At 37.1% G+C, this 18,559-nt stretch overlaps 2 protein-coding genes across 3 annotated transcripts; one reads left to right on the forward strand and one right to left on the reverse strand.

Annotated features, from left to right (window-relative positions):
* Nucleotides 1-623: 623 nt before the first annotated feature.
* Nucleotides 624-4,357, reverse strand: rxfp3 (relaxin family peptide receptor 3). The gene is made up of 2 exons (XM_039687958.2): nt 2,797-4,357; nt 624-2,011 (listed from the first exon to the last, which is right to left on the reverse strand). The coding sequence occupies exon 1, from the start codon at nt 4,094-4,096 to the stop codon at nt 2,813-2,815; it is 1,284 nt and encodes a 427-aa protein (XP_039543892.1). The 5' UTR covers nt 4,097-4,357; the 3' UTR covers nt 624-2,011; nt 2,797-2,812.
* gzmk (granzyme K) lies at nt 2,840-17,020 on the forward strand. 2 transcript variants are annotated; one of them, XM_089123655.1, is made up of 5 exons: nt 2,840-2,979; nt 15,013-15,157; nt 16,059-16,197; nt 16,289-16,543; nt 16,647-17,020. In XM_089123655.1, exons 1-5 carry the CDS (start codon nt 2,964-2,966, stop codon nt 16,815-16,817), a joined length of 726 nt encoding a protein of 241 aa, XP_088979781.1. In that variant the 5' UTR covers nt 2,840-2,963; the 3' UTR covers nt 16,818-17,020. The 2 variants fall into 2 exon arrangements, with proteins under 2 accessions (XP_088979781.1, XP_039543862.2); XM_039687928.2 differs by lacking the exon at nt 2,840-2,979 and adding an exon at nt 14,759-14,907.
* The last annotated feature ends 1,539 nt before the right edge of the window (nt 17,021-18,559 follow it).

An 18,559-nucleotide genomic window follows, 5' to 3' on the forward strand; every position in this document is an offset into this window, starting at 1 on the left:
GCCTTCATCAGTGAAGTTGAAAGAAAGATTAGATTCAAATAATAGTTGACAAAACTGAAAATGTATGTTTTATGTTTAATGCAACACGTTCTCATCCCAAGACGTCATTTAACTGACGCTTTTGACCATACGTCAACATTCAACGTTTTAGGGTACCCTTTAACGTCAGTTAGATGACGATCCTAGGGCGTCATTCAACTGACGCTTTACCTTTAGCGTCAGGTAGGTGTTGGTCTGGGGTAGGGTTAAGATTAGATAGCGTCATCTAACTGACGTTAAAGGGCGCTAAAACGTCGGATGTTGACGTATGGTCAAAAGCGTCAGTTAGATGACGTCTTGGGATGAGAAAGGGCATTTTTATGCAATTTCATTATTCGTTTAAGGTGAAATGTTTTCACCTTAAAAAAAACAATCAGCATTATCCTGTCCATTGTCAAACCCCAATAAATATTCACTTTTTATGCAAAACAATAACTTATTCAAGAAATTCTAACATTTGAGATTACCAATTGACTTTATTTTGGTGATTGAGTTGTACCTGAGATGTAAACTGTTTCAGATTGTAATTATTTTATGTATGCCTTTTTATATAGATTTAATTAGGACAAACATCTTTATGCATGTGGTGTAATTTTGTTTTAATAAAATCAAATGCAAATAACTGACCGGATTTACACAGTCACAATTATAACGATAACACAGTATTCACTGGATTTTTACTCTGCAAAAATACATCCACACGTTTAAGATTAACTGGTCTCAGCAGTCTTCTAACCTGGTCAGGCTAGTATAATGGCTGGTTATGGATGTTTGTTCTAAGGATTTTTTTTTCTTACCAGCGAACTCCACACATTACTGGATGCAAGATGTTTATCAGCAGGGTAATGGCTTTTCTTGTTGTCCAAAAGTACATATTGTGCCATACTGTTAGGTAAATATAAATCGTATATTGTTGACACATTCATGGTGAAAAACTATGCAAATCCATATTTCTTTGTAACCAAGTGATAGATTAAGTATATGGATCCAGATATGTGCTCTGTATAGACTAAAGTACAATTCTTTATAGGCTACAACAGTTTTGCTCTCTAACTTGATTGTTTATTGTTTTCACAGTTCCAGAATAAATCTGTCAGCAGTGCCAAGAGGAAGTTGAACAGCCAGGAAAGGGTTTATCTTCTCTCAATAGAAGGGAGTGTGAAATAAATCTCGGATTGGATTTAGAGTATGTAATTAAAGCTGCAGTCCGGCGTTTTTCCTCTTTTTCGCCATCTCTGTTCGAAATCTGCAATTGCAGTCATTCGCGGAATTTTCAACTTTCCGTAAGTTGTATTTCAACACCCTCGACACAGCACAGCGCGAATGAACACAGTGTTTGAGGAGTCTATGCTGTGTGGCTGTCAGTCACCGCCGGTGTGGATACTTGCATTCAGAATCACAGATTATTCTTTTTAGAAGAATAACCAGCATAAAAATTTTCACAGGAAAAATTTCATCTGAACAAGTAAGATGCAACCACTTTTGTTCTGGTTCTGACATTGCAGTAAATCGTGCTGATTAAATCTAATAACCGCTTATAAATTATCATATTACGCAAAACCATGCAAATTAAACTTTGGTCTCAATTTGTTAATGTTAACAAAGTCAGCATTGCGTGATTACATGTAATGTCCTTCCGATATGTATACATGTTTTGGCATGGATCCGGTTGCAGTCTCTCTTTTTCTGTAGCTACTCCGATGTCTGAACAAAGTTTTTTTTTGCATTTTACAGCGGGTGAATCTGTTGTCACTACTAGTGATTGTCGTTTGAACCATTCAGGATACGCCATCAAATTGATACATTTTATTATATCAAGTGTTGTGAGAAAAGGCTAAAAATATCCACCTCCAGCATCCTCACATGCAATATAGCCGACTAGCCGAGACTCCTTTATGTGTTCAGTGCAGATGTGACGTAATGACGCAAAGACATGCTCGAATCTCCCGCGGAAATCCACCAGTAACTACCACTGGAATAAAAACAAAACAAAAAAACATTATTTCAAGCTAACTGCTTTGAATCGAGCTAAGGCAAGCAGATAATTTTGAACACTGACTGGTTATGTATTTTCTCAAATATGTATTTTGGATCATTTTTAACCCCCAAAAAGCTACAGACTGCATCTTTAAGGAACATTTTGAATGGAGGAGGCTCCCCTCCAGTTCTAAAAGATGCCTACTTCCTGGACTTCAGCCAGCTCCTTGTTTCCTTTCTGCCATTATTGGACAAATTGATTAATTGGCGCACGGCGGTATTTCTGGTGAAGGTCTAAGGATGCTCAATAACTTCCGCCGTTCGTAGAGTCCAATGCAATACCGAGAATTTATATTGAATTGTATACTCCATGGTTATACTAAAGAAACATTAATCACAAAAACAGACAAAACAGACACCCCTCATTGTGTTTATGCTTATTTTTTAAAATTATATTAAATAAACATAACTTTTTTTGAAGACTCTGCCATAATCCCGTTTTCCTCGGTTTTTCTCCGCTTTAATCTCCCCAACCGGAAACTGACGAGCATCCTTGCGTCAAATGCGGAACTTATGCAAGGTGTACCTGGCCTCAGTAGTCACGGCAACAATAATCAGACACACCTGAATTAATCAAGTTTGGATTAATCTGAATTAATCCTGTCAATGGCAAACAAGGAGCTGGCTTAAGTTCAGGAAGTAGTGCAGCCAAAAACAATGGTATAACTACGAGCTAATTAATGAACTTATTGACCATTTTGTTTTAGTATAAAAACTTACTCAACATAACTTTTCCTTATGTGCTGTTAGGCAGAAGGTCGTTTCTGCCGTTGTAGATGACCGTTCCCGGTGGGTAGAAAATAAGCGCGGGCTCCGCGGGACTGCGAGGAACCAGCGCGGGACCGTGTTCATCCTGCTCGGGCTTTGTGGAGGCGGTAAACGGTCTCATGTTCGTCACAGAAGGTGATGTAATTTGCCAAAACAGTTTTTTCAACGCCTTTCTAAATTCCCTTCTCATCAAACAGTACAGAATAGGATTGAGACAGCTGTTTGAATGTGCCAAACAGACTGTGACTGGAAAGATATACACCTGTGTGGTGTAATACGCGTAACTGAAATGCACTACATTGAGTTTTATTAATATACCCCACGCGGTTAACGCCTGATTCGGCAGCCAGCACAGGAAAAAAGACAAAACGACAATAGTCACAGATTTGGTCACTTTGGATCGCCTCTTAGCGCTGGAGGTGTTCACATTTTTGTTGGTTATGAAGCGCAAGAGGAGTAGATAACAGATCGTGATTATTCCGAGCGGAATGAGGAACCCCAGAAGTACTTTTTGCGCGTGGTATAAACCTAGCCAAAATTGCGCTTCTCCGCTCCTGTCGGGAAATTTCACCAGACACAGTTCCTCGTTGGATACCGTGGCGGTCGTTGAAAATATGGCGTTTGGCAGAGCGGCACCGACCGCGGCTATCCAGATGATGATAGTCATCCATTGCGCGGAGAAACGCAACCGGCGCCTCCTGCTTTTTAACGCCGAAGCCACGGAGCAGTATCTCGCGACGCTCATAGCCGTGAGGAAAAACACGCTGGCGTACATGTTCGTAGCCGTGACATAAGACACTATCTTACACATAGCCTTCCCAAAAAGCCAAGTGAAATCCATGGCGTTCTCCACAGCCCAAAAAGGAAGCGTCAAAACAAACTGAAAGTCTGTGACCGCCAAACTGGTCACAAAGAGGTTGATGCAAGACTTTTTCCATGCTTGTTTTGATTTCATGAGATAGAGGACAAGGATGTTTCCGATTAAACCCAGAGCGCACACAACCGAGTAAATGACAGAGATCATTATTCTTAGGACCGCAGATCCATCTCCCATATAGTCGGGTTTATCCAAATCGGCGAGATCCTGAAAGTCACTCCACGAAAGATTAGTCCTGTTCACCATGAAGCTCGCGTTGTATTCACTTAACAGGAGACTTCCAGACGTGTACTCTGTGCGCTCGTCTTGCATCTCCGGAGTCTTCTGCATTGCTGTTGTTCGGTGTACTTCTTCCATCATGTTCAAATTACTCATCGCTGAATTTTACCATTCCAACTTCTCCTCTCTCCACTGTCTTGTAGTTTTCCGTAGTCAACATTTTTGCGCACACATAACAACGGCGATATTTAAGTTCACGGGGATCCAAAATCGATGTAAATAAATCGATCTTAGAGGGGATATCTAACCGCATTTTAGTGATGTTTATCGGATAATTATGTTGTCTGTTCGTAGCTTTACGCGCACTGACAGCTCGCTGCGTTTTTATAGAGCCGAGTGTCTATGGATTGGATGGCGTGCGCTTTTACGCAAAGACAATGATGGTGGTGATCCCTGTGATGTGCGTGCTCTGAATGGTTCATTAGTGTGGAAATGTATATATTCTACAATGTAAATTTGCAGTATCTTAAACTTCATTTACAATGAGTTAAGATTTGATCCACTGTATGTTTTTTTTTTTAAGTATGATTAAAGCACATGAGGAGACGAGGCTAGTTGTTACGCGGCAAAATTGTTTTTGTGTAAAAAATGCTTGTTTCTCTAACAGTGGTTTTGTGTGCTTGTTCAAATTTTTAGTATCAGTGGCCAGTTTCAAAAACGTAGCCATTTTTTATACTGTGTTTTAGCCTGATCAACTGGCAGTTAGTCAAGGGGTTATAATCAGTCTTACTTTTCTGACTCAAATTATACCAATCTACAACCTGTTTATGTAAGTGACATAAAAAGTTATAATAACCAGTAGGCTATGAAATATATTAGATGGCCAAGTAAGCAGTGTCTACAGCAGCCACTGTTTTTTTGTTTAAATTTCAATACGATTTTTAAAAAAAAATCACAACAGTTAAAACTATAAAACTATACAAAACTATATATTTTTTCCCTTAACATACATTAATTAGGGATTGTATTGGACAACATTAGGATAAATGTTTGTTGTTGTTTTTTTCATAATTGTCATCATTTAATAATTAAAAAAAATCTTGGTGCAAGTTGTAATTTTTGAACATTGTAAATACAATTATTTTTTAAATAAATGTTTTTTAATTTGTATTTATTTATGACTTTATCTAAATATGTGTTCACCAAAACAATGCTTTTTATAGGCTATTTTTGATTATTTGTGAATTGTGTTGTTTTACAAAAATTTACTTTTCATTTTTTCTAATAATAAAATATACAAGGTTCCCACAGTGACAACATGCCCCACTGTGACTTAAAAAATGTGTTTTTGTAGTGTTTAGTAAAATTTACTTAAATATTACAGTTTACCTCTAGCCCCTGTTTTTGTTTTTAAAATGATACTTATTTTAGGGTGATATAGAGGTCAGTTATCTTTTGATTGACAGGCCGAATGTTCTCACTCATTCTCACACCGTTTTTGTGTGTGTAATTTATTTGATTAAAAACAAATTTTTATATTCTTGGCATTGGCATTGATCATATTTGCATTGACGGATGAGAGCCGAGGCTAGCCAAATCATACACTTCACCATGTTCTCTGTGACAGTTCTAGTTTATTAGCACCAGGCTCCTTTAAAAGTTTTATCATGTTGTCTTCAGGTACCAAATGCTCGAGGGATGTTTCAGGTCAGCTGCTGTATCAGGTCAAATCTAATGAAGTGATCTTTACCCCTCTCCAAATCCTCATTCTCAGCTTGTGATGGTGCACGATAACAGTTTAATGAAGCTCTGAGGTGCCTGTGGGATTTATGATTTGATCTTTGAATAAATTCAGTAACTGTGTTTGGTTTTGAAAAAGATTAATTTTTAATTTAAAACAAAATTTTATCTTATTTTTTTTTCTGTTAAAAAAACAGTCCTCAAGTAAAATAATTTGCTTGAAGCAGCATATATTACAAGGTCTAGACCTGAGATGTACCACCGCAGGGTTTTTGTAATCTCTCATTGCTTACCAGAGTCTTTAGTCATTTTGAGCTCTAGTTATGGGACTCCAACAGCTTTCTAATGGCAGCTCACCTAGCAAAACAGTTTCTTGGCAACCATGTTACATCAACTATTGTCACAACTTCAAAGGTCAGTTCGACTCAGTCTCTTCCTAACATAGAACAGGCTCAATTTCTCGCTTTGGTTGCCAGTGGCAGAGCTTGCCTTTTCAGGGTGTAGTTGCAAGTGAGAAGTATTTCCCCAGAAATTAGATAAAATAAATTAAATTGGAAAATGGGCTTATATTCTTCATTATATATTTGTTTATCATAATAATATAATAGAATTTGTTATAAATATTTTTAATTAGTATTTGGGTACAGAACACTTATGTCACCAATAAACAACGCATTCTCACCCCAAGGCGTCACCTTTGACCATGCTTCAATATTTGACGTTTTAGGCGCCCTTTAGCGTCACTTACATGACGCGATCCTACGGCGTCATCTAACTGACGCTAAAGGAAAGCGTCTGTTAGAGGACGCGGTTAGGTTTAGGTGTGGGGTGGGGGTAGGGTACACGCGATCCTAGGGCGTCATCTAACTGACGCTAAAGGGCGCCTAAAGCGTCAGATATTGAAGCATGTCCAAATGCTTCCCAAGGCGTCAGTTAGGTGACGCCTTGGGAGTGAGAATGGGATGCAATAAACGTTCCACTAGGCATTCACATTTTTTTTCAGGCAGGTGCTTTAGCTGCAAGGATAACCGGTATATTGCAGTTATGCATTTCAAATAGTCTTGTATTAGAGGTTTGTAGGTTCAGTCGTTGTCCTGCTTACCCTCAAACAAGCTCAGCTAAAACATTTCCTTTTGAAAATTTTAAAACCCTAAATCTGGAAACTATTCGGCAAAAGGTGGAAATAATATCTGACATGTGACATCTAATTCTTCTGACATTCTAAAATCAATTCAAAATTGAAACAAATGCTTATTATTACGGAGGTTATTGACTCAAGAAATATTGACTCGAGCAGTACACAAACATTGCACTTGGCAGGAATTGTATTATTCTGAGTATATATCTAATGTAGGTGGTCAGCAATCAATCAATCAAGTCTCCACAACTTTTCTCTTTTTTTCTTTGTGCTCATGTAAATGGGCTCCAGAAAAGAGAACATGACATCTGAGGGTGGAGCACAACATTCTTGCCCTCTGAGAGTATTCCCTCTGTCATTTTTGAATGTTATGTATTCACCCAATGGTACTCACACATGGTCACAGTTCATGTTTTCAAAGTGGAACACAAGTCAATTTCTGTTGTGCTGTGGGTTCAAACCTAGGTCAGACATTTTAGGTGTGAGTCTTGGGAAGATTTCCTAATTTGCTTATACAAGACCAAAATAAAAATCTATTGATGAATATTTCATTAAACATGACAAGCTCAAATGGAGTGAGAAGGAAACAAAATTTCATCCTGCATGAATGAATGTGTTATGCTTCAAATGTAATATCATGTTAACTTTTTTTTTTTTAAATTAGCAGATAGGCTATATGAAGGAAAAAGCATTAAAATTAAATGCTTTTTAATGCATAAATTGTATTAATTTATGCATACAATTTCAGCTACCATATGTCAACCCAGATGGCTCCATGATAAAGTGTTGACTTGAAACTCATAAATTCTGTTTCCCAGGGAGTCATGCACCTATTTTTTTTTCTCTACTGGGGGCAACAGTGATGGTACTCTTAGTGCCCTAGGCAAGATAAGACATGACCAAACAAAAAGATCTTAAATGTTTTTTGATGTTTTTAGACACTTTTTATGTAGGCCTACATGTACAATTTAATTATGTTTCTGTCACAGACAATGGGCTTTATGCCCAGCTGCACTACTTCCTGAACTTCAGCCAGCTCCTTGTTTCCTGTCTTCCATTATTGGTCAAATTGATTAATTCAGGTGTGCTTGACCTCAGTAGTCATGGCAACAATAATCAGACACACCTGAATTAATCAATTTGGACAATAATGGCAGGAAGTAGTGCAGCTGGGCATAAAGCCAATTGTCCTGAATATAGACGAATCCGACGAGCGTACTTGTGTAGGCTGCCATCTTGTGGCGACGCCATTACTGAGCTGTTACACCGACATAGACATATGCACCGGTATGTAAACAAACCTCGGAGATAAGGTGATAACGCACCCTTGATGACAGCTACAGCCAGGCAGACTTGTTGGGTTGATGATGTTAGACATTGGCCTCCAGTCACAGATGAAGGTACAAACGATCTTACAGATTATTTATGAAAATAGCTTGGCAAGCTAGCTAGGCTAACGTTTGCTACCGAGGAAACTAAAAAAAGGTCTGTCCATTTGGCAACAATAAATAAATAAATAAATGAAATCAAATAAACAATTTCATGTTTTTCATTTGTGTCCATTATTTATCTCATTTTTACATTGCAACGGGCATGGGTAAGGTAACGTTACAGCTAGAAAGTATACATAATATCGACCAACTACTGTTTTTAAACCATGGAAAGAGGTCAATATAACAGCAGGAGAACAATTATGTCACATAACGTTACATTCAGCTCAGGAAAGCCATTTAATGACCATAGCATGTAAATTGAATAGAAAAAATAACAAGAGAGGAGATTTTGCTGATCACTATATCACACATTTATTATATTTTTTTACTTATGTCATTAAATAATTGTTATTATACGCGAATGTCCGCGTCTTGTACTCGCCCAGGAAATCTGTGTAAACCGTACGGCACCAGACGGGGGCAGTCGACCCGGGGTATTCACACTGTTTTCTCTTCAAAATTGAAATTTTACTGCCACCATTAAAACAATTTATAACGGAAACTGTTTACCCACTCGACATTATCCAAGGGGTAACGTTGTAACGTTAGTGACCGTCGTAAATCGCGAGCTGTTTATTCCAGTGGACGCAAGTTGCAACTAAAACAATAGAAGGCAATGGCGCAACGCTACCCAGCAACAGCTCAGTAATGGCGCCCGCTTACTTCCGGTAGTTTCGCCGGATTCGTCTATTCCCCATCCCACCACCACCACCACCAAAAAAAAAAGAAACAAATGCCTTGCAGTTCTCTTTCATTGCTTCACTCAACGCTGCGTAGCTTTAGACACCGTGGGGAAGCCCTCTGGGTGTGCCTATTGTCTGAAGCCCTTATAGAATCACGCCATCCTGTCGTCTGCCCTGGCTCTAACCTCGAGTGTTTTAGCCTGAAGCCTTTACTTTTCGCAAATCTTGTGAGCGCGCGAACCCAAACACTGTGACCTCGTGCCAAATGTTTTTTGTTTTTTTTTACGACTACCGACAACTTTGATCGGTCAACGTTGATACAGTCAACCATCGGTCAAACGGTCATCGGTTAACATCCATAGTCGGCAGCGCAAGGACCTTGGCAGTGAACGCAGCATCTCGTTCCCTATTCAGAGAACATAGTTTACATCAGTAACCAGAGTCGTTCCCTTTAGGTTCACTCAACGCTGCGTTGCTCAAGACGCAAGCTGATGGCATGTGCACCGCCCTGACGCTCTTGTGTCGTCATATTATATTAGTGAATATGCACCATCTTCTCCTCAGATTTTTCTGCCTTCACAAAGACGCCATCTTAAGCCCTTCGGTCTCTGTTTTCTGGCCCAAATAATTCGGATTTTTCATCAGCATTCTTCATCTTGCGACTGCGAATAGTGGAACTCAGTTCTCCTTGCGGTGAAGTGCCATGGAGTTTCGTCATTGCCCGCCGCCATGCATTCGCTTTATTGCCAACGACGACCCTCACAGTAAGTGTGTTAAATGGGTTTTTCCGCATGGGCGCGTGGCGGTTTTAGGCTTGCCTAAATTTAAGTTTAGTGACAGCCTGCTTCTCAAAACCCTCCGCTCTCGGCTCATGGAGAGTCATTTGTTCCCCCCGTCGTGCTCCCGAAGCTGCCGAGGCCTCGTTGGAACTGGGAACCAAACGGTTCAAGAAGGTCCAAAAGACACTTTCAGTGCAAACTGTTCAACAAGTGAATAAATCAGGTGTACTGAACCTCAGAATTTCTATGAAAACGTTTGCAGGTTAAATTTTTAACAGAAATATACATGGTATATACAAGAACTGTGAAAAATAAAAGTAAATGTTGTGTTGTGGAAGTCGTTACTGTCATTGTGACATTCTACTTAGCATTTCTTTCTTTCATTGCTAGAACAAAAACAACTAATTTACTTTTGTTCTTTCCCTATGTTCTGTTTTATTTCTGAGTAAACATTTCACTGCAAACGGTTCTAGAGAGGTTTGGACACATAGACAGAAATACGTTTTTTTAAATGTCTCTGTGTTTTGTTTTGTTTTTATCCAGGCATTTGAAACAGGATTCAGTGCCTTTGACTTTCTTTGTACAGACTGATGAAAAAACTGAGGGAACGTTCATTAAAATGTTTTCTTTTGTGTTCCACATAAGGAAGAAAGTCATGGAGGATTGGAATGACATAAGGGTGACATGTCCTGCAACAATAGAACGGCAGTGAGATTCAAAACCTAAGAAATATTGATCAAAAGAGAAAATCTGAAACTTAGTTTGTTTGAGCAGTGTTGAGCAGGTAACCTACAATCATTTTCATTTAAATTCACACGTCTGGTGTACTGAAATTAAGATTTGCATACGTTGAATTCTTTGATGAGGTCACCTGCATGCTCCACTAGGAATTGTGAAGCGGATGACCACTTCCCTTGTCCTACCAACATAACACTGATCATCTGAAAAGAAATAAAACACAAAATAATGATATCTCCTCCTTGTAGAGGTTTCTTTAATTTAGTGCTGTAAAATAGTGATACCTTAGTGGGAGAGCAGTCCGCGTTTTTTTTAAGAAACATGGACAATCCAAATGAAGACACGCCACTGAGGTTTCAGATGGCCCGTGTTGTTATTTGTAATGTTGTAAGAGGTCACCCCTTGTTGTTGCTTTATATCTTATTACACAGCTCTGTGGAATACTTGATTCTGATTGGTCCATCACGCCATCCAGCGGTATGTTATTCCCAGATAACAACCTCTGAAAACAGAAAAAACAGGCTCATCCGGGTTACTGAATTCAGCAGCGCTATAATCTTGCTAGAAATGTTTTTTCTTCGTGGAAGTTTTGCTTTTGGTGTGCTAATATCACATTATGAAATAAATGTTTTTCTCCAAAACATATTGGCCACAATTATTGGCATCCCTAGATTTTTTTTTTTACGAGTAAAATATGTCTGAAGTATATTCCCATTAATTTACCTTTTTTAGCACATGACTTCTGGTTTCACAGGAGTTTAATAAATATGAGGAAACACAAAGGCCAAATTCCCAATTCCCTTAATCATTCATCACAATGAGTAAAAACAAAGAATATAGTTCAGAGGGGTATTGCACAAAAGCAAAATAAGAGATTATGCTGAATTTAGCCCTGACTTGGTTGCATGAAGGGAGGCTAATTTAAACATTAAGTTACTCTGGAGATTAGCTAGCCTGCTCCAGGGCAGATTTATCGGCTAGTTCCTCCCTAAATCCTACTAGATATTAATGTGTTTAATCACTTCATGGTCCTGCATTAAAATACTAGATAAACTGTCATTCATCTAAGTATGTGTACTGTTATTTTAGTTATTACTGAAAACTGCTGCCAACACAGCGCAAAAGACAATATAAGAAATAGAATATAGACTATGTATGTATGCAAGTATAGAGTAGAAATGTACTGTTGAATGAGAAAAAAAAAATGTATTATTTTATTGCAGTTCTTTTCTTGTGAACTTTAAAAAATGTGACTATTTCCACAAAATTGACATGATACCTCAAGCCTTCTGGAGTCCAACGACACGGTCTCATCATCGGCAGAAGTAAAACTGAGATTATTATCTTTGGTTAGTCGCTAGTCGATCACTTAGGCCCACGGAATGGCAAGGGAACGGGTAAAGAACTTGGGAGTCATTTTTGACTCATTCATCGACTCATTTTGATCAACATATAAGGACAGTGGCTCGAAATTGCTGCTTTTATTTAAGAGCAATAGCAAAGTAGAATTAAATGTCCTTATTCCTTTATATCCGCGGGACTCGCGTGTGACATCTGTCTCTTTAGCAATCGCGACCTGCTTCATACCACTGTAATGTTAAAAAACATGAATTTTTGCACTCATCTATAAACATTATTAGATCCATCAGCTTGACAGCAAGTCCCATCATTCACCTCATCACTGTGTCATAAACTCTTATTGTTTACTGTTATAAACTTTTTTTTGCTGTACTTTTTTCTTTCACCTTTCTTTCTCATACTGTCATTAAGTTTGGAGCTCAGGAGATTGTCTTGACCAGGACCATAGCCCTAAATTCATTGAAGCAACTGCCATGTGATTGGTTAATTAGATAATTGCATTACTTAGAAATTGAACTGGTGTTCCTAATAATCCTTTAGGTGAGTGTATATAGACACACACAATTTAAACACTCAACAATAAGGTTAACCTAATATTATTTAATGTATTACCTAACATGAACTAACAATGAGCAATACATTTTACAATGTTAATTAATATTTTTAAATCTTATTAAAAATCCAAATGTTCATTGTTTGTTCATGTAGGGACAGAAAGCTCTCGGACTAAATCTAAAATATCTTGAACTGTGTTCCGAAGATGAACGGAGGTCTTACGGGCTTGGAACAACATGAGGGTATGACAACATTTTAATTTTTGGGTGAACTAACCCTTTAACAACTCACCATGCTCTCTTTGCCATGGTGTTATGTTTTAATAACTCCACCCCCTGCCTTAAACGTGTTGTGTGTCCTAAAAGTGTGGGTGCTGCGGGGCTGCAGCTGGATACTATTGGTCTCAACAAGTAACCGTACTGGGAAAATCAAGTTCATGGGAAAACTTTTCACACTCAATGGGTTTTAGCTGGTGTTAATCAAGATTAATTCTGTATACATTAGATTAGAGTTCTATCATTTGGCTCCAATAACCTTTCTTCAGTGATAATAGGTTTTGCAGCTTTTGAAATCTCATCCGATGATGCCTTTGTAATAACTGTTGCCAGCAGGTACATTATGACAGATGGGTAATGTAGCCTGAATATTGTTGACAGCCTGCCCCTGAGGATCTCCTGTCATTTTTGCAGTTTTATTATGTTTCTGTGCTGACAGAGGATCTGTGCAATTATTCAGTCTATATTAGATTAAGATTAGAAAGGTCCCTATATGATCTGAGAAATTCAGTTGGTGAGAATTATTCAAAATGATGCTTGATGCCAATGTTTGCTGTAAAAGTTGTTGTGAAAGACTTTTGTATCCGATATTTTATCACTTTTCCTCGCCTTTTTTCTTTTTTGGGTGAAAGATTTACTTAGTTATGATCACTGGAAATAAATGGCTCTTGATATGAGCTTGTTAACTTGAACTATCAAAAATTGAACTCTACTCACTGCTTCTAATGTGCTATATCTTGTATGGGTTAATGTAGAGGACAAATTCCGAGTATGTTACCATACTTGGCCTTCACAAGTCACTTTCACTTTTCACTTAATATACAATATCCCCCCAAAATAATGATAAACTCTATATTTTAAATGTATTGATATTTAAATACATGTGCAATATCAACTGAATTAAATGAAATTTACTTCTTTTTTTTTGTACAATAAAGTTTTTTTTTCTTTGTGTTTTCCAAAATAACTTTATTTCAGTTTCCTGCGTTAAAAGAAAGCGTACATTTCCCAGGAGTCTGTATTAATAATTTAAATTATTGCAGCATGATATTAATGATAATGTGAACATCAATGATAGTTAACCGCAGCACAGCTTGTGTCTGTTTCAGTCGTCTTGAAATTTTTTTTACAACATCAGTTTTTCCAAAAGCTCTATATTTGTAAATGTCAAGTTCAAATATTCTCATTTGCAAGTAGTAGCCTAACTCCTTTTATTAAAACAGTTTAATTTTCTCAAGATCTGTTATTTTCTCTTCTTGACATGAGGTTAAATCAAAACCTAAGGGTCTTCATTTGAATATGCATGCTGTGATTCACACATCTATGAGGTCGGCGCATCAGGAGACTGCAGCCGTGTGTTTTACTTTGAAGCTTCTGCTTTGCTTCTAAAGGTGTGAAAAATCGTTAGTCATTTTAGCTTTACATCAATCTTTCAGTGAGGAGTACATGCACCCTGATGAGACTTTTACTTTCAAGACTCATGTCTGAACTCATGTCACAAAGAGCACCTCTTAGTCTTATTTGAATAGGGGTGGAATACAAAAGAATGTAAAAATACTGTGTCTGTTTACTCGAAATGGTGCCATAGTTGGACTCTAAAGCATTGATTAATGCAGAAAATATGAGCTTGTGTTAAAATGCAATAGCTTAATAAATAAGTCTTTAGGGAACCAAACAGTTGCTGTTCATTGATTGTTGTTCATAGAGTAAAGGCATTTCTGTCAATGTAATAGGATATGGGTTCAAATTATTTTCTGAGTTTTTTTGTTGTTGTTTGTTTAAATGTACAGTCAGTAGAGCTTGACTCTCTTTAAAGGTCTTTTACAACTCACTCTTAGCTTTAAAGCACTTTTATTTAAGTTCTGCTCTCTCGTAGAACAATCAATAAGTTAATTTCTCTGTTGGTTTTGGATTCTAAACTAAATGTCAACTTGTCAAAATTTGCAAAAACAGATGCATCACATTTCATGCAAACACTCCCACATATACCTCCCACATATACACACCTTTTGATTCAGCTCTGACCACAAAGTAACCAAAACGTGCATTGAAAAAGAGTTATTTCCTCATTGCTCTTACACTTGACATTGTTGGATGTCTGAGACAACACATTGACTTTTTGCCTGAGAGAACGGTCGGCAAGATGGATGTTTGCAGATATTTGATTGTGTATCACTTCCTGGCGTTCACCTTTTTCAAAGTGGCAGGTAATTGTTCTTTATCGGTCACAGAGTTTCATTAGAAAGTTCAAAACAAACCCATCTGTTGTTTTTTGTTGAATCTGTAAATGCCTTTTTAAATCTCTATTCCAGCTTGCTTTGAGGTGTCCATTATTGGAGGCAAAGATGTCAAAAAACTTCAGCCGTGGATGGTGTCCATTCAGAAGGAGCGGAACCATGTGTGTGGAGGAATCCTCATTCAAGACCAATGGGTTTTAACTGCAGCACACTGCGAAGAGTAAGGCAACCACTTTGAGCATACAAATGAACTCGCAAACTCAATGTGAAGCATATTTTCCCCCTCATTTTTATAATTAAATAATTTTCCAAATTAAAGATACAATTATTATTTAATGAATGTTTATTTATATTTATTGTTTTAAATGTTTAATGTATTTTATTTTGTTATCTATTTGGTCACACTTTAAGTAAAAAAAAAAAGCACTTACTGTATATATAAAAAAATGTTATGCACAATGTAGCCTACTTATTGTGTTCCTGTTGTATTTCCAAATACTTTTGCTGCTATTGATGTTGGATACAGGATTGGGGACAGGTTTTGTGGTATGGTTAGGTTTAAGAAGTAAGGGAAGGATCAACAGTAGTTATAGTTACTTATATTCAACAGAATTATCTGTGCATACAAACTCTTAAAGGGATAGGTCACCCAAAAATGAAATTTACCCCATGATTTATACACCCTAAAGCCATCCAATGTGTATGACTTTCTTTTAGATGAAAACAATCAGAGTTGTTTAAAAAAAAATGTCTTTGCTCTTAAAAAAGAATAAATATTAGGGACATTTGACCATTCAGGTATTTTTTTAAATCTAAGTACAATGTAAAAGATTGAACACAATGAGTGCAAATGTATCAAATGATTAATATAATGTTAGAAGGTTAAGACACTTAATGTTTTGTGGGACCATTTATTTAACGTGTGTGTGTGTGTGTGTGTGTATATATATATATATATATATATATATATATATATATATATATTTAATTTATTTTTCTTTTTTTTCACTTGACCAGGACACATTCACCCAGTTTTTTTTTTTTTGCTAATCCCTCAGTTTCTTAAGGTTCTCACTGTTTGGTATCAGCATTTGCACATCTAAGTCAGTTTTCTATTTCAGAAAGCCCATTTCATCTGTGACAGTTCTCATAGGATCTCTGTCTCTGAGGAAAGGCTCTCAGCGTGTTGGCATCCTCAGTTATACAAAACCTGCAACATTCAATGCAAAGACTAAACAAGATGACATCATGCTGATTAGGGTAAGGATGAATTGAACATGGTTGTTGTTTAGACACCGTGACCGTATGATGTTTTTCACAGTAGTTGAGCATTGATTTTTTTTTTCTGCAGCTAAACAAAAAAGTGAAAGCAAAGCCCAAAAAAATCCCTAAAAAGGAAAAAGATGTTCCACCTGGAACAAAATGTGTCGTGACAGGTTGGGGAACGACTAAATCTGAAGTCGAGGAACCTTCTGATAAACTGCAAATGTTAGAGGTGACAGTTGTGAACAGAGATCGCTGCAACCGCTTCTACGAGAGCGAACTTGTGATCACCAAAGACATGCTGTGTGCAGGAAACAAGGAGGCAAAGAGAGGCACCTGTTGGGTATGTTGTAATGTTGTCTTTGGTTTATGTCTGTTGCAGGCTCTTTGAAATCATGTCATAGGTGTCTGAAGGAAAAATAACCCCTTTTTTTTTTCTTTTTCAGGGAGATTCCGGTGGACCTCTGGAATGCAAGAAAAACATAGTTGGATTGGTATCGGGGTCAAGAGGATGCGGTAATCCCGAGAAACCAACTGTGTACACATTTCTCTCCAAAAGACACATCAACTGGATCAATAGCATACTGAAAAAACAACTCAACAGTACACATTTTTAAGAACCTATAGATTTCAAGCATATATCAGATTAAAATTCACAAAGCAATATCAAACTTTTTTCACATTTTTTTGATTTTTTAAACAAACAAGTAAAACAGAGTTAAAATCCTGTAAATCTGATGTTGCATTAATACATAAATATTTCCCACTGTACATTGTTATTGATGGACATAAGCATGATTAAACAAACATTGGAAGATGATCTATTGTCTGGTGAAATATGAAATGCATCACATTCCTTGTGATTTGTTTGCCAACCTAAGCTAGAATAAATTTATCTAATAAATGTAGGCTATCTAAAAACTAATAGGCTATGTTATCCTCAATTTAATGATTACATTTTCTAAACTCCACTAGTTAATGACTGTCGATTTGTTTAACTACAAATGACATCTTCAACGGTGTAGTTAGATTAATGTAATAATTACTATCTCTAGAAAGTATTGGTCCACATATTACTAATTGCTAAATCCTATCAACCTCAACCACTTGAACAATACAATGAGAGACTATACTGCACTTTTAATTCTTTCAAAATAACAATATACAATTGCATTAATTATTCTTGAATTAATCAAAGTGTGTAAAGGGAGAAGGTTACACAAATAATATACCTTTTAAAAATGTAGGCCTATGTTAAATCCAATATTGTTTTATACTGAATTGGTCTATGGTTTATGCAGTAGCCTATTTAATGTAATTGCATCATATTGTATTTTAAATTACAGAAGAATTAAGATTAATCCCTTTAATTAAATTATAATATTTAGATTACTTGGTTAGTTAATTATAGCCTACCCAACACCTCTTTTTGTCTGGCGCTGTTGCCATGGTGACTCATAATAACTGCGCTCCATTGATAATGGCTTTTTATAGTTGTGGTGCAAGCGGTTTTACTCAGAGTTGATTCAACCATCTCATTTAAGCTGTTCTGTAACCGAAAACTCAGAGTTTCCCATCTCAGGGTGAGTCAACTCAGAGTTCAAGTTTTAACTCAAGAGTTGGTTGAACCTCCTTATTGAAACGGGCCCCAGGACAGAATCATACTCTGGGGCTGCATCAAAAATAATGTACTCTGAGGTATTATTTTGTATTTACTTTGCGGGGGGAGGGAGGAACATTCTATGCGCATGAATGTGTGTAGTGATGAAATGAAATCAGATGTACACCATAAGAGGTGAAATGTATTCTTGTCACGAACTGCTCCGTGACATGATGGTTGAGGTTGCAGTTTTATTGAAAGGGCAATCCCCATTCCTAGTCAAAAAACAGGCAAAAGTCATAAACACCGGGTAATCATCAGTCCAAACAATAACAAACACAACAAGGCACGGGCAAAAGAGTGATCCACGGAACAGGCAAGAAATCCAAAAAAACAAGAGACATGACACCAGGGAGAATGCTCAGAATTGCAGTGTAACACTAAACAAGACCTTGCAGATAATAAATGAGAAAACACCAGGCTTATGGGGTGAGCTAAACAGGAAAAAAAAATATTTAATATAAAATATAAAAAAAAATAGTTATACCACATTGAAAATAATCCACATTGCAGATTTTGTGAGGAAGAAGAGGAAGACCTATATGGCATTTATTTTACTTTTGTCCATTTTGTATATAAATTCTGGTCAAGGGTCCAAGTTTGGTTAAAGACGGCTAGGATAGAACTTACCATAACACCACAAACTATTGTACTTGGTCATTTTACAGGTAGTTTTCTTTTGTTAAATACCATTTTATT

Source organism: Pimephales promelas, chromosome 19 (assembly GCF_988280905.1).
Source record: "Pimephales promelas chromosome 19, fPimPro1.hap1.1, whole genome shotgun sequence".
NCBI lineage: Eukaryota > Metazoa > Chordata > Actinopteri > Cypriniformes > Leuciscidae > Pimephales > Pimephales promelas.